The 16,773-nt window shown below is 39.2% G+C and overlaps 1 protein-coding gene across 2 annotated transcripts; it reads right to left on the reverse strand.

The window, feature by feature from the left end:
- Positions 1-291: 291 nt before the first annotated feature.
- Positions 292-15,862, reverse strand: kiss1ra (KISS1 receptor a). 2 transcript variants are annotated; one of them, XM_058393839.1, is made up of 5 exons: positions 15,405-15,862; positions 14,495-14,619; positions 5,764-5,899; positions 3,523-3,761; positions 292-3,162 (listed from the first exon to the last, which is right to left on the reverse strand). In XM_058393839.1, exons 1-5 carry the CDS (start codon positions 15,631-15,633, stop codon positions 2,908-2,910), a joined length of 984 nt encoding a protein of 327 aa, XP_058249822.1. In that variant the 5' UTR covers positions 15,634-15,862; the 3' UTR covers positions 292-2,907. The 2 variants fall into 2 exon arrangements, with proteins under 2 accessions (XP_058249822.1, XP_058249821.1); XM_058393838.1 differs by having other exon boundaries at positions 293-3,282; positions 15,405-15,855.
- Positions 15,863-16,773: the final 911 nt, after the last annotated feature.

Consider the following 16,773-nt stretch of genomic DNA (forward strand, 5'->3'; position numbering starts at 1 on the left):
AATAATTAACTGCTGTGCCTTTTAGAGTTGTTTAAACCACAGTCATTGAATATGTAAAGACATCAGATGCAAATAATTCTGGACAACAATACCTGTTAGATCAGGGCTGATCAATTTCACTCCTGGAGGCCAGAGCCCACACAGTGTGATGATTTTTCTCGCTGGAATTGTTTACTCCTGATTTCTGTTTTCCTTTTTTTAATATGTTATATATTTGTCTTTCTGAGTACATTTATGAGAACAATGTTTATTGTGCTTTAAAAAGTTTTATTTCAGTTAATAGTTTTGCATTGTTGAACAAGCCAGTAAAAACAACAAGGCAAAAATGAAAGAAATCTTTCTTTTTATAGCAATATATTTATGAGAAAGGAGGCCAAGTCTGTGTAATATTATATAATGCTTATATTATACCGTTATTCGTTTCATTAAAGCAAACATTGAACACAAGAACCTAGTGAAACTGTGTTCTATTAGGAATACAAGAGAAAGAAAGAAAGAAAGAAAGAAAGAAAGAAAGAAAGAAAGAAAGAAAGAAAGAAAGAAAGAAAGAAAGAAAGAAAGAAAGAAAGAATTCAGATTGATAAAAAAAAATCAAATATATTCTCAGAGACATTTCTAAAACTGCGTAGGTCGGTGCTACATAAATTATAGATGAGTCCTCAAGGTGAAAAGGAGAAAGAATGAGTAGAGGGGAGCTTTCAAATGTACATATGTCCTAATACTGACACTATTGTGAAAAAGGTCTATTTTGTTATGATATAAACAAAGACAACATATTACGTATAATTATACATTATTACAAATACATATTATTATACTTAATATTACACTTATGTATATTGTACATAAAGAAAATTATTACATTAGAACTTTTCTGAAAATAATGATATTTTCGCTCACAAATTTAATTACAAATTTACTGACAGGACATTTTTGCATAAAAGCAAACAAATCACAAAGTGACAAGAAATTAAAAAAGGGATTAAGTACAATTAGGGCCATACACAGTGAGCAGGATGGTTAAGGAGAGGAAAAGACCTCCAGAGATCACAGTTTTAGAATTGCACAATTTGATCCAAAAGTTGATTTAGAAGATTTAGAATCAACCCACTTTCACAACAACATTACAAAGCCCTACTGCAGAGTATCATGAAATGCAACATCTGAAGTTCACCAAGCATCATCAGAAGTACAAATGGTACTGTGCGATACAGGCAGATGAGAAAATGGAAATTGAGAAGATGGAAATCAGACTTTCTGGCCATGTGCACCTTTAGCATGTTTTGGTGATTGGTAAAAGCTCAGTGGAAAATATGCAGATTTTGCAGTGAATTCTTCAGGGATGTTTTGTAGCAGGTGCTTCAGGGGTTCTTGTGAAGATTTATGGCACGAATAATTGTGTTAAGTATCAGGACATTTCAACCCAAAACCTCCTGGCCAATATTCTGAGCTTTCAATAAGATGATGAGCCGAACATACTTCACATCAACATAGATGTGGTTAAAGAAACACAAAATCAGTTATTTGCCTGTCTCAAGCTCCACATTTGAACTGTTTAAAAAAAGAAAACCTGTAGTGTTGGAAAAGAAGAATAAATTCCACGTGAACAAATCCAGGAATATAGATGAGCTTAAAATGATGCATTGCAGATTAGACCAAGAGACATCTTAAAATGTCTCCAACCTTGTTAAGAAAAAGAAGTTCAGTGCCATTCTCTTCAGGGCAGGTGAGAAATATTAAATTGTAAGCATGCATAATATTTTAAAAACAGTGTTTTGTAGAAGAAGGCACTGCTTAATATAAAGGTTTGGGGGGGGGGGGGTTAAATCAGTGCTCCACAATGAGCTCAAAATATCACTAACAGCATGTGTTGTTCTTTTATATATTAACATTTGCTCATTGTTATGGAGGATAACATTATGTCTGGACGGCTCTATACATACATACATACATACATACATATCTATTTACAAATATACATCCATACATGTATACAGTACATACAATATTCCAGTTAAAAGACAATCTTATGTTATTTCTTTATGTGCTGTATTACAGTCATTATAACATGATGATGGAAAATCTATGCAGTTTATCAGAAGCATCTGTTAAAATCACAGTGTTTTAAAAAATAAAAGGATTTCTTGTTGAGGCAGAAGCTCACAGAAGTCTCACCTCTCAAGAACTGTTAATACTATTTCCCCTTCTGAGATTAGACTGTGTGTCTATCAACAAAACTATTTAACAGCCTTTTTCAGCTCTGCAGAGTGAAAGTGTTGCCAACACAAACTGTACTTGGTAACAATACTACATGTGTTTAGACTCGCTGTCAAAGTAAGAAGAGTCTCGACTGAGTCAGGAGGTAAACTGAGAACATCAGTAACACCCATTAAGATAAAAATGTACAGGGTTATAGTCGGTTGTAGCGTGTGTGTACACAGGGAGGTGCAGGACCAACCTATGTCTTAATCTCAATCAATGAGTCATGAGTCTCCATGGATCATTCAGATAACATCCTCTCTGGCAGGTTCCTGCACAGCACTGTTTGTCAGAACAGCCTTTCGTCCGGGAAAGACCTTGGCCTCTCTGATTTATATCCCATTCATGTTACTGCTAGCATCCGCTGTTTATGTAAAATTACAAGTTGTATTAAATCTCATTTAATCTAATTCATAATTCATGTTGGTCATGTGCTGTGCTTGTCAAAGGTTAAGTATTCATCAAGGAATTAGCATGCAAATGTGCTTTTCCAGGTCATTGTACATCTCTTTATTATGCACACTGGCTCTCCCTGAAGAAATCATGTAATTTCCAAATTCATCAGTTTGTTTTGGTGCAGGACGTGCCAGCAATTAAGCATTTGGCTATGTGCAGATGGAGGCGCTAATTCTCATCCATGCCTGCTGCTCATTTTCTTTCGGTATTGCTCTCGTCTGTTGCAACAAATTTAATTTCTGCGTTTGCTGTACGGGAGATTACGCTGCTGTCCCTCACCGCATGCCTGAAGAGGAAGGGGAAAGTCTTCCTGAAGGACTTTCGGAAGCTGGCTCCCATGAAGCCGTACACGATGGGGTTGATAGACGAGTTGGCATACGACATACAGTTGGCCCATGTCTTGATCTTATATGTGGCGTAATTGACCTTAAAGTTCGGGTAGAAAGACTGAAAGAGGACAAAGATTTGAATTGGACCCCAGCAGATCGTAAAGAGCACCACGATGACCACCACCATTTTGGAAACCTTACTCCTGATGGAAATGGTTCTCTCAGAGAGCAGGTGCACCTGAAAATAGATCAGCTTTGTCTCTGGCAGGGCTTCAACACACATCATACTTAAAATAAACAGCACACTAGCTGTCTCAAAAGGCCAGCCTATCAAAGGCAAGACCCTTCAAGCAGTAGAGTGATGAATTATATAACAGCGTCCCCATATGCAATATCTTTTTATTTGAGTTTCAGGACATGGACTGTAATATGCACATATTAAAAAATGAATAGCAGTATGGAAGCCCACTGCTCCTACCTGGTGGTTATTATCAACGGGCTCTACAGTTGGCTGGCCCACCCTCTTCAACATGAAGGAGTAGCAGAATGAGATCGTTAGAACAGGCAGCAGATAGACAGCTATGAACTGGTACAGTATGAAGGCTCTTTCATGTGTCTTTGAGGGAAAGCGCTCCATGCAGTACTGTCTTGGACCATACCAGTAGCCATCCTCAAGCCTTTGATACATTAAAATTGGGGTGGACAGAATGAAAGAGCCTAGATCAGAAAACACCAGAAAACTATGTTATTTATTAGTCAAACAAATGTTGCTAGTTCTACATCAATAATATACACTATATTGCCAAAAGTATTCGCTCACCATCCAAATAATCAGAATCAGGTGTTCCAATCACTTCCATGGCCACAGGTGTATAAAATCAAGCACCTAGGCATGCAGACTGTTTTTACAAACATTTGTGAAAGAATGGGTCGCTCTCAGGAGCTCAGTGAATTCCAGCGTGGAACTGTGATAGGATGCCACCTGTGCAACAAATCCAGTCGTGAAATTTCCTCGCTCCTAAATATTCCACAGTCAACTGTCAGCTGTATTATAAGAACGTGGAAGTGTTTGGGAACGACAGCAACTCAGCCACGAAGTGGTAGGCCACGTAAACTGACGGAGCGGGGTCAGCGGATGCTGAGGCGCATAGTGTGAAGAGGTCGCCAACTTTCTGCAGAGTCAATCGCTACAGACCTCCAAACTTCATGTGGCCTTCAGATTAGCTCAAGAACAGTGCGCAGAGAGCTTCATGGAATGGGTTTCCATGGCCGAGCAGCTGCATCCAAGCCATACAGCACCAAGTGCAATGCAAAGCGTCGGATGCAGTGGTGTAAAGTACGCCGCCACTGGACTCTAGAGCAGTGGAGACGCGTTCTCTGGAGTGACGAATCGCGCTTCTCCATCTGGCAATCTGATGGACGAGTCTGGGTTTGGCGGTTGCCAGGAGAACGGTACTTGTCTGACTGCATTGTGCCAAGTGTAAAGTTTGGTGGAGGGGGGATTATGGTGTGGGGTTGTTTTTCAGGAGCTGGGCTTGGCCCCTTAGTTCCAGTGAAAGGAACTCTGAATGCTTCAGCATACCAAGACATTTTGGACAATTCCATGCTCCCAACTTTGTGGGAACAGTTTGGAGCTGGCCCCTTCCTCTTCCAACATGACTGTGCACCAGTGACCAAAGCAAGGTCCATAAAGACATGGATGACAGAGTCTGGTGTGGATGAACTTGACTGGCCTGCACAGAGTCCTGACCTCAACCCGATAGAACACCTTTGGGATGAATTAGAGCGGAGACTGAGAGCCAGGCCTTCTCGTCCAACATCAGTGTGTGACCTCACAAATGCGCTTCTGGAAGAATGGTCAAAAATTCCCATAAACACACTCCTAAACCTTGTGGACAGCCTTCCCAGAAGAGTTGAAGCTGTTATAGCTGCAAAGGGTGGACCGACGTCATATTGAACCCTATGGATTAGGAATGGGATGTCACTTAAGTTCATATGCGAGTCAAGGCAGGTGAGCGAATACTTTTGGCAATATAGTGTAGCATTATTTAGTTAACAGGAAGAAATAATGAGCAAATACTTCTTGTATTGATTTTTTTTATAATAAATAAATCAAGAGCAGCATGATGTTCAACATTTATGGGATAAACCAATATTTATACAATTAAGGAGTAAAATTAAGTCCACATACAATACAATAAGCCCACATACAATATAATACAGACCCATACAAACTAACACCTTCATTAAGATGTTTGCAATTGGTAAATAGCACAAGTCAGAGGCTTATGAAAGATTAATTCAGTTTTTTTTAAACATGGAGAACAGAGTTCAGTACGCTAGCAACATTTAAGAACGTGTGGCCATTTCAATTCTGTTATGTGGATTTATTTTTAGTCATGGATTGAATAAACTGTCAATGCAAGTGTATTTAATTAACATTTAGGTGAATGTAATAAGCATGTTTAATATTTGTTACTTTTAAGTAATGTAGTAAATAATATAAAGCAATAGGTGATATAAAGCAATACCCAAATGTTGATAAGACTGGTGATATAATGCACTTGATCTGTCGTAATAAGAAGGCACATTTAATATACTGTACATTTATCAAGAACTTGTAGGCTATTGTGTAGTATATACTTACTCGTTAATTAGTAAATGACTTTTTTAAATAAAGGTTTAACTGAGATCTTGATAATGGTATTGTATGACATACCAATCCAGATGCAGACGCTTACAATCATGGCAACCCGTGAAGTACGATGACGTAGAGATTTCAAGGGGTACACAGTCACATAGCAACGATCCCCACTCATTGCTGTCAGTGTGATGCACGTGGCCTGGACCGTCACCTGGAAATAGCCACAGCCATACTTCCTTTCATCAGGAGTGATTATGAAAGCCATTATACAGAGAAAAAAATCTAAAAGTTTCAGGGATGAGAGACAGACAGTCTATTCGTCTGACAGACAAAAAGGAGGCTGACGCATGTAACAAGTATAATGCAACCTTCTTTTGCAGAGCAGACAAAAACATGGCTTGTTATTCATCTTTCCGGGGAAACCAATTGAATGGAAGGTTCAAGATCAAGTCTTATTACGGCTCAGGAAAACATTTAATTGAATGAGAGAAGCCACTGCTTCCATTGTTATGGCTGTGAATCAGCCGTATTAAAGAATCTATCAGTCTGTAGGCAGTGAAGTGCTCAATAACATGATTTGAAATAATATTACGAATACTCTGTAGGTGTTATAGATCACTGGTTGGTTTTAAAGACGGCTTTCAAGCAGCTGTTTTCTGTTTTAACAGCCATAATGAGTCTCAACACATAAGCTATGCCTAATTATCACTTCCAAGGAACACACAACATCAGGGATAGCATGAACCTTTAACACCCAGTGTGGGAAAGATCAATGCACACCACCTCCAATTTGTTTTTAACTAGCTGAATGTATTAATTCAGTCTTCCCACAGCAGCTACACTAGAAAATTAGGGCATGGGGGATCTGTTATTTATCTGGCCAGCAATTATTCCTATTTTTCAAACATTAAACTACCATGGACTTTCTCAGAGAGATGAACAAAAGCACAATGAGGCTGCCTCTGCAGTGGTTAGCATTGATTGTTCTTGTGTTTTACAGTCCACTTACCTTCAAGTGCACAGGAAAAACAAAAGAAGACAATAACACTGAATAATCTAACCTGTCCATTTTTTCCACCATAAAGTTACCGTGTTTGGTGTGGGAGAATAGAAGAACAGTTTTATTCATGTAGTGTGACATTTTTCCTAAACAAAGGCCATGGTTCAACAGAAATCCGGTTCATACACAGAGAAAAGAGCTTGGTCTTCCTCTCAGGGGAGGCATTGTGTATAAAATATCTACATATGCATTAGAGGTTATCACATTAGCCAACCTAAAGGTTTTAGAAATTATGGCAAGGACTAGAAGCCATAACAAAATACAAATTACTAACTCATTACAAATTACTAACTCTTACTCTCATGCAAACTTCACATATTTTAAAATTATATATATATAGTAATTATATATATATATATATATATATATATATATATATATATATATATATATATATATATATATATATATATAGGACCCAATGTATCAACAACCAAGGGTGTTTAAAAATGTATCACACCTGGTTATATTTTTCTTAGAAATCTCCAGGTAATGTTTAAACAACAAGCATTCCAATCAAAATAACATGCAATGATATGCCATCCTTTTGCATTCACCTCCGAGGCTTTTAGGCTCCTGGAAGAACTTAACTCATATCTATAGTAGAATTCATGGGTTTTTAGTCTCTCAGCAGTTTGTGTACCAAACAAACAGATCTGTGGGTGATGCCCTTTCACTTTGCCCTCCAGCAACTGTTGTTTACTGATTACAGTTCAGCATTTAACACAGTCCCTGAACTGTAATCTCAGGGTGATGAAGTGGCCCAACTCCATCTGCAGCTGGATGTTTTGTATGTTTTGACAGCAAGAACACAGGTGGTGAAATTTGGGAATAAAACTTCATTAACACTTAGAGTATACTGAATAACAGAGCTCCACATGGCTGCTCTCTAAGTCATAGGTTGTATTCACAGCTCAGTTATGGCTAAACCAGGCATGATGGGAACTACATCATAAATTTAGTGAACAATACAGTACCATGTCATTGGTTATGTTGGTAAAAATTGCAACAACAACAGCAATATCCTATAGGCTGGATATCTCCGAAACAAAAGGAATGAACGTAGGGAAATCTTTGTATTAATGGGCCAATAGTGAAGAAATTTAAATTTCTGGAAATCTCCAGGAAACTTAACTTGACACGAAATATTACTGAAATCATCAGAAAGACAAGGAGAATGGGGAAGTAGACAAGAGCTTCCACTACAGTGCTGTTGAGAGTATCCTAACAGCACTTTATGGCCCAAGAGAGATGAGCTTTACAAAGAGATGTGAAAAAAGGCACAAGGCTTGACAGGACTGGCTCTGTTCTACTAACAGTTGATTTCATTTAAATCCGTTGCAGCAGAAACATGTCTCACACTGTCATGAACGACCTGCCTTACTTTGTCTATAGATTATTAGTGGAAATGAAATCTGTATAGCAATGTATTATAGCAAATAAGAGAATGTATAATATGTGCAATCAGTAGCAGCTTATTCCATCTTTTTGTTTAGACTTACAATTGATTTTTATTGCTATGGTTCTGTATTTCTTAGAGATGCTTCTTGCTTCATTGGTTAGATTGAGTAACATTTTCTATGCACTCGAAGTACAAGGCAAATGAATCTATTCCTTCACTAAACTCATAATGCCCTTAAACTCAAATGGTATCTCATTAATAAAGTGCTCACTTGAACATTTGAACATCCTCAGACAGACAATGATAAGTAATTTCAGTAATTATGTCCCCTTTCATGTAAAAGACAAAAACATGTCCATTTATACTCTTTTCACCAGGGAAACAATTCAATGGAGAATTCAAGATCAAGTCTTAGATTTAGATGACTCAGAGAACCAAGTGAGAATTTAACCAACTTAGCGGTAAATCTGAAGCGGTAAATCTAAAGCACCTACATGTGCTTCAGACACATGCTACTAAAAAGGTCGAGTCTCTCGGAGGCACATGTCATGCTCTTTGCCATTTTATCTCAACCTGTTCTTTCCTTCTAGGGCTTGAAGGGCATCCAAATATATACTGCCCATAAAAATATGAGTCATTTGTGATTTTTCCAAACATAGTTCACAACTGAGTGATATTTATAGAGCAATAAGGCAGTGCTTTCAGCAATGAAATGGCTGTCTAGTCACCCTACTCTAACTCAGTCAGGCTATTCTGCTCCAGAAATCCTTGCGACAAACTGTACTGTGATACTGTCATGACAGAAAATATCTGAGGTGGGCCTGGATAAACTGACTCACACATAGAGTGCTAACACTCAGATGACTTGTTGGACTTCCACGGAGGATGATAATAAAAATGCATGTGCTTTGAAGGCATAAACAGAAAGATTGGTATCGCACATAAAACTTAATTAGGCTCATGTGCGCTTCTTGAAATATTGTGTAAAAAAAAAAAACCAGGAGATACCATCTGTCACAAACAACCATCCCACAGTCATTGTAGTTGCATTTCTCCCATTATGAAATTTAAGTAAAGATTAAGTGTATTGACCAGGATTTGCCTGATTTTACATTACATTGCTGTCACATGATTGGATGATTTAACAATTGAAGAGATGTTCCTATTAAAATGATGAGTATATACATTTACACAGCAAGCTCCAGATATTTGTCTTCACTCAGGAATTTTTATGGATTATGAAATAAAAATAAAAATATTTAAGGAGGAGCCTAATCTATCCACAAAAACTAAACAAAAACAGGTTCTGGTGTGTGTGTGTGTGTGTTCACATTCTCACATAATAAGTGTGAGACTGGAGTCATTTCAGCACTTCAGTCCACTAGAGGTAGTATGAATCACCTGGAAACCTTAATGAAGTTTATGGCTACAAGCTTGCATTGCGTGTTAGTGTGTTGTTATATAGCGCTCCTGTGTGCTTGTGTGTTCTGAAGTTAGCTCTGTTGCTCACTTACCTCTCAGTCCCTCACCACCACCAAGTGAGCAGGGTTCCATTATACACAACCTTGCCTCTGAATGAGTGCCATGCTGCAGAATTCATGCTCACGCAGGCAGTGTTTAAGCTCCCAGAAGGCAAACACATGCACCTGCTTTCAGTACACTGCCCCAGTATTTGTCATCTTAAAGATGCAGTGTTAGGTGTCAGATGCTCCCTGCCCTGACTGTGCAGTGATGCCGTTGCTGACATGGTGCATCTGGCTGGTAGATTTAGATTCTGATTCAGAGTTGAATTGGTTCCAACTGATACATGACAGATTATGAGCAAAGCTTCATGCCTGATTTTTACCAGTGCATCATGACGCTAATGCTTACATCTGACCACAAGCATATGGCTTGTGTTAGACAATTTGTTAGACATGCTATTTGCATTGAAACTATCACTTTGCAATCTGAAGCTTTCAATCCCTCTGTGAATGAACTGATCAAAACCTTTGAAAATCATCCACTTAATCAAATCTCTGAACACTGGTGTTCTTGAGGTGGAATTGGTCCCTGTTGCTAGTGATGGCCAGAGGCATAAATGACTAGGTCCTATTTGCATCCACCAAGGAAAACGCCATCCAGTTCCTCTTTACATACATCACAGCACTTAGTCTCACTGTGACTCAGCATGCAACTAGAATGCTCGTCACCCTGCCACCCCAATATGTGGCAGATTATATCGCACTTGCCAATCAATTTCAAACAGCTCTCTGCATATGGTACTGACTCCGGCTGAAGATGCTATTGTTATCTATAGGTTCAACAAAAATCTTCTTGGCTTGTTGGAATTAGCCTAGGGCTAAATCCCAAATGCATTTAGTGAGATGTGTTTTCATCTCAACCAGTGGGTTAGAAACTTTAACTCCCTGCAGAAGTGAGGCTTTTTTAACAAAAGTGACAGAGCTACAGAGAGATCACTCACTTGGTGGGGCAGTGTGGTGATGTAGTAGCACGGGAGGCATGTGGAGCCCCAGTATGAGAGTAGAACACATCAAACTGTTAAAACTGAGAGACGGTTTAAGACATTGCTACCACAACCTTCCTCCCCCAGTAGATTATTTATTCCAAATGGCAGAGGTAGTCTGCACCATAGACCTGGCTACTATACCTGTAGGTTTGGCTCCTTGGATACGATTGACCCCTTATTAAGCCTTGGTATGTCTTCATGTGGAACTGTTTCACAAATGTTGTGCATGCCATCATCTGGATCCAAGGTATTGCCTGGTTTTAGAGTGCTAACCTTCCTAGAGACAACAGAAAGTCTATTTCTCTTGGTGGCTGGATGACTGCAAATCAGCTTTACAGTTAAACCTGATTATATTAAACCCTGAAAGTTATAGTAATAGTCACTTACCACTGGTAACAAACCAGCTGACCTTGCAATGTTCCATAAACCTGCTGAACATTTCATCTATTGCTCAGGACATCCTCTATGGTACAGTGAGGGAAAAAATTATTTGATCCCCTGCTGATTTTGTACGTTTGCCCACTGACAGAAATGATCAGTCTGTAATTTTAATGGTAGGTTTATCTGAACAGTGAGAGGCAGAATAACAACAAAAACATCCAGAAAAACACATTTCAAAAAAGTTCTACATTGATTTGCTTTTTATTGAGTGAAATAAGTATTTGACCCCTTTGCAAAACATGACTTAGCACTTGGTGGCAAACCCTTGTTGGCAATCACAGACGTCAGACATTTCTTGTAGTTGGCCACCAGGTTTGCACACATCTCATATCTCAAGGAATTTGGGCCCACTCCTCCTTGCAGATCCTCACCAAGTCATTAAGGTTTTGTGGCTGACCCTTCAGCCCCGTCCACAGATTTTCTATGGGATTAAGGTCTGGAGACTGGCTAGGCCACTACAGGACCTTAATGTGCTTCTTTTTGAACCACTCCTTTGTTGCCTTGGCCGTGTGTTTTGGGTCATTGTCAGGCTGGAATATCCATCCACTACCCATTTTCAATGCCCTGGCTGAGGGAAGGAGGTTCTCACTCAAGATTTGACGGTACATGGCTCTGTCCATCGTCCCTTTGATGCGGTGCGGTTGTCCTGTTCCCTTTGCAGAAAAACACCCCCAAAGCATAATGTTTCCACCTCCATGTTTGACGGTGGGGATGGTCTTCTTGGAGTCATAGGCAGCATTCCTCCTCCTCCAAACACGGCGAGTTGAGTTGATGCCAAAGAGCTGGATTTTGGTCTCATTTGACCACAACACTTTCACCCAGTTCTCCTCTGAATCATTCAGATGTTCACTGGCAAACTTCAGATGAGCCTGTACATGTGCTTTCTTTAGCAGGGGGACCTCGCGGGCGCTACTGGATTTCAGTCTTTCACGGCGTAGTGTGTTACCAATTGTTTTCTTGGTGACTATGGTCCCAGCTGCCTTGAGATCATTGACAAAATCCTCCAGTGTAATTCTGGGCTGATTCCTCGACGTTCTCATGATCATTGAAACTCCATGAGGTGAGATCTTGCATGGAGCCCCAGACCGAGGAAGATTGACGGTCCTTTTGTGTTTCTTCCATTTGGGAATAATCGCACCAACTGTTGTCACCTTCTCACCAAGCTGCTTGGCGATAGTCTTGTAGCTCATTCCAGCCTTGTGTAGGTCTACAATCTTGTCCCTGACATCCATGGACAGCTCTTTGGTCTTGGCCATGATGGAGAGTTTGGAATCTGACTGATTGCTTCCTTCTGTGGACAGGGTGTCTTACATACAGTTAACGAGCTGAGATTATGAGCACTCCCCGAGAGTGCTCCTACTGTAATCTCAGCTCCTTACCTGTATAAAAGACACCTGGGAGCCAGAAATCGTTCTGACTGATAGGGGATCAAATACTTATTTCACTCATTAAAATGCAAATCAATGTAGAACTTTTCTGAAATGTGTTTTTCTGGATTTTTTTGTTGTTATTCTGCCTCTCACTGTTCAAATACACCTACCATTAAAATTACAGACTGATCATTTTTTTGTCAGTGGGCAAGCGTACAAAATCAGCAGGGGATCAAATAATTTTTTCCCTCACTGTACTATTTGCCGGGCAGCAATTCAATGATCAGATTGGTTTTAAAAGCACATTTCAAGAATTTTGCAGGAGTAGCTAGCTCTTGGTGTGTTAATGAACATAATGAGCTACAATACTTAAGCTGTGACTAATTATATCCTATTTAAAATTATGAAGAGGTTTGGATGTGAAAAAGAAAAACATAAGTGTGGAAGACTGGTTAGTGAGCATAGTAAACACCATGGATGGTTTCAGACTGTGGGGGAGACTGTTATTCAGCCGTTATTCATTCAATAAATCATGTTTTTCACTAAAACTGCTGAAAGGACTGTCTCTTCGAGATGAGCGAAATCACAATGGAAATGACTCTACAGCATTTCTTGGTATTGTGTTTTACAGTTCACTTATCTTCACATGCACAGCAAAATACGAGCACAGCAGAACAATTGTAACTGTAGGTGGGAGGCATTGTACAGGTCAGCACCAGGAAAATTCCTCTGCATATTGTTTCAAAAATATAAACTATGTGTATAGCCCAGAACAGCACATAATACTTTTATACTTTTAAAAATCATCATTTTGAAATGGTTACTGCCTGATCTTTTTTTTTACTTTAAATATAAAAATCCAAATATAGAGAAAACCTGAAGTTATCATACTCCAGCTACCCCTAAGCTTATCAGTGTCATTAATTTGGGTTTTCTTATGGTCTGACAAATCCTATTTATGAATTTTAAGCTACTGCTTCCTGAAAACACCCTGCTGTTAAGCTGTGACTAAGACGTGACTCACTTATCCGGATATCTACACAAAGGCAGGTGAATCACAAGCCCCCAAACACATAACACCCTTCACACACTAATTTATAGCTGCTAAGGATTGTGTTCTGATCTGCAAGTACTACTATATCTTATTTTATACAGCAGTTAGTTCTGGTCCGCTAATTTGATTGATTGAGCAGCGTTCCATGAGTACATGAGTGTATTTAAGTGCACTGAGGTGTTTCACTCTGTGTATCACTACATTCGTGTGTGTTCAACATGCAAAAATTCCTAGTTCAAGACAGTTATTACAGTAGAGCTCATCAGCAGACATGGCAACTGGTAATTTTCTGGATTTGATCATTTGTTTACCTAAAATATGAAATGCTCATCAGTAAACACCTTTAACGGGAATGTACAAATTAATGTGAGCTAGATAGCCAGCTAGATAACATGCTATGGAGTGAATTAGGCTTCTTGGAGACCTGTTTCTGCTAGTGGAGCAAAAATAAACAGAATATTTGCCAATATTATGTTACATATTCTATGCAAATTTCTTGTTTATGATATCTTACTCACACTTGTGTGGTTATGTTGAATATTGGTACGACTTCGATCGTGGCTATAGCAGAGTCAGATAACAGCTGTATCGATATTCACTCTTGAACTACACCCTTGCTTCAGTGAATAAGTATTTCAAATTCACACAGGTTGACTTGGTCATCATATTTCATGCTCACTATACCAATTCTGTCCTGAAAGCAATTATTGTTTTGCAATTTGATGTCATTTGCCTAAGAGTGTTGGTGCAGTGGTAGCAGAGGGCACAAATAGTGCCTTAAGTACTCTATTTGCCTTAATTACTCAACATAATAGTCCTGTATTTCAATAGGTTTCTGGGGGAAAAGGTCATTTCTGTATAAAAACATGGATTTTCTTCCCACATTAATTCAATTCAACAGACTGACCTTTTTTTCCCCCTCATAGCTTACTGTTTTCATTTACTTGCCAAGACCAGGGTGCATGCATACCTGCTGAAGAAAAGCAACAAATTTGCACATGAAGTCGCCGAAGATCCACCCAGGCAGTGGGTAAAGGGTAGCTGTGAATGGTACACAACACACCAGGAAGATGATATCTGTGGCAGCCAGGTTAGCTACAGAAGAAAGCAAAGCTTCATGACAGCATAAAGGTTAAAGGCAGCACATGGAGCAAAATGTGAAAAAGTAAACCTTATATATGCTTTTGATTCCAGTGAACACTCTCTCTCTCGCTCTCTCTCTCTCTCTCTCTCTCTCTCTCTCTGTCTCTGAGAGAGAGAGTGTGTGTGTGTGTGTGTGTGTGTTGAACTTAATCTTCTTAAATATAGCAATAAATCAATTGCTGGAAAATCTTAGACATACAACATGCAATTCTTCAATGTTCCCCCTTGAAAAACTTCATAAAATACATTCTTATAATTCTATTAACATTTCTGTGACTCATTTTGCCTATTAACTGAATAAATCTACAGTATGTTGGTTCTCTGTATAGTGAGCACATTTTTGCTTCTAGTCTAATAGCTCTGCCGCTACTATAATAGTGCACACCCTATTGACGTCATGCCTTCATTACAAATTTTATCAAGTGGAAAATGATTAAAAGTAAATTAAATTGCCATAGTGGCAGGAAAGGGCAGAGTTTAATTTAGTTTTAAATGAGGTTTCAGTTTAATACATTGAGTGAACACCACAGCTAACCTTGAAAAACTACACAACTAAAGAATATTTCCATTATCATAGCCTGGGTTAATGAAGAAAAAAAAAGGTCTTCACAAAACTGGTTAGTCCATTATTTTTTACAATCGTTTACAAACTGTCAGGTGTGTTAATCCATTGTGCAAATCACATTCAGAATCATTTGAGCCTATTTTTTCTAACACTGTGAAGAACGTAAACTCACCAATGTAGAAGTTGGTAGCAGTCCTCATCTGCCTGTGTTTGGAGATTACATAGATGACCAGGGAGTTCCCTACGAGTCCCACCAGCATGATGAGTGAAAAAAAGAGTGGCACCAGCCAGGCATCTGTCAGGAAAGGATGCTCACCTTCTTCCACCTCCTCCAAGGACAAGTTTCTTGCAGAATCATTCAGCAGCATCTCTGAAGAGTTCCACATCTCACTGGAGAACATGGTGGCTCCTAAAGTTTTTTATTTTGATAGGTTCTTCCCTTAGGGTATATGTCAACAGTGTGTAAAATGGCTGATCTGAAAAATTGTAAACTTATCTGAACGGGATGCTCTTCTATTCTTTCTGAAAAAAAAGGAGCTTCCTGAGCTGCGTCCACTCTGAGGCAAGTTTGCATCTGATTTATACTGAGCCTGAATACACGTGGGCATCAGCAGGGCTGAAGAAAAGAGAGCTAGGGGTCTCCTAGCAACAGTTTGGGGATAGGCATTGCATATGTTGTGCCCAATTCAGAGAATGAGGTAGAGAGAGAGAAAGGGAAGGAGGGAGGGAGGGAGGAGATGGAGGAGAGAGAAAGAGAGAGAGAAAGGGGGTGCACTTTTATTACATACATGCATAACATGGAGATAAAAATCATCTCTCATTTATTTGGGGATTATAGCAGGATAAACAGATGAGGGTTTACTATGATCTGAAAATGAAGTTAGTTATATGATTATTATTATTATTATTATTATTATTATTATTATTATTATTGTACTATTATTATAATTATTTAGCTATACCTACAAACAATGCTAATACAAAATAGAGACGGATGTCAAATTATTGGAAAAATTAATGCTTGTTGACAGACTCTTCTTGTTGGCAGTCTGAGCACGTCTTGCACTGACATATATATACACTATATTGCCAAAAGTATTCGCTCACCTGCCTTGACTCGCATATGAACTTAAGTGACATCCCATTCCTAATCCATAGGGTTCAATATGACGTCGGTCCACCCTTTGCAGCTATAACAGCTTCAACTCTTCTGGGAAGGCTGTCCACAAGGTTTAGGAGTGTGTTTATGGGAATTTTTGACCATTCTTCCAGAAGCGCATTTGTGAGGTCACACACTGATGTTGGACGAGAAGGCCTGGCTCTCAGTCTCCGCTCTAATTCATCCCAAAGGTGTTCTATCGGGTTGAGGTCAGGACTCTGTGCAGGCCAGTCAAGTTCATCCACACCAGACTCTGTCATCCATGTCTTTATGGACCTTGCTTTGTGCACTGGTGCACAGTCATGTTGGAACAGGAAGGGGCCAGCTCCAAACTGTTCCCACAAAGTTGGGAGCATGGAATTGTCCAAAATGTCTTGGTATG

This window comes from Hemibagrus wyckioides, linkage group LG07, assembly GCF_019097595.1.
Source record: "Hemibagrus wyckioides isolate EC202008001 linkage group LG07, SWU_Hwy_1.0, whole genome shotgun sequence".
NCBI classification, from domain to species: domain Eukaryota; kingdom Metazoa; phylum Chordata; class Actinopteri; order Siluriformes; family Bagridae; genus Hemibagrus; species Hemibagrus wyckioides.

What these genes read in the sequence shown, in the direction of transcription:
- kiss1ra (XM_058393838.1), bottom strand. Translation starts at nt 15,633, where the DNA reads ATGTTCTCCAGTGAGATGTGGAACTCTTCAGAGATGCTGCTGAATGAT. An exon ending in TGCTACCAACTTCTACATTG is followed by an intron (nt 14,620 to 15,404) that starts GTGAGTTTACGT and finishes TTTCTTCTGTAG; the next exon opens with CTAACCTGGCTGCCACAGAT. An exon ending in AAGCGTCTGCATCTGGATTG is followed by an intron (nt 3,762 to 5,763) that starts GTATGTCATACA and finishes TTTCTGATCTAG; the next exon opens with GCTCTTTCATTCTGTCCACC.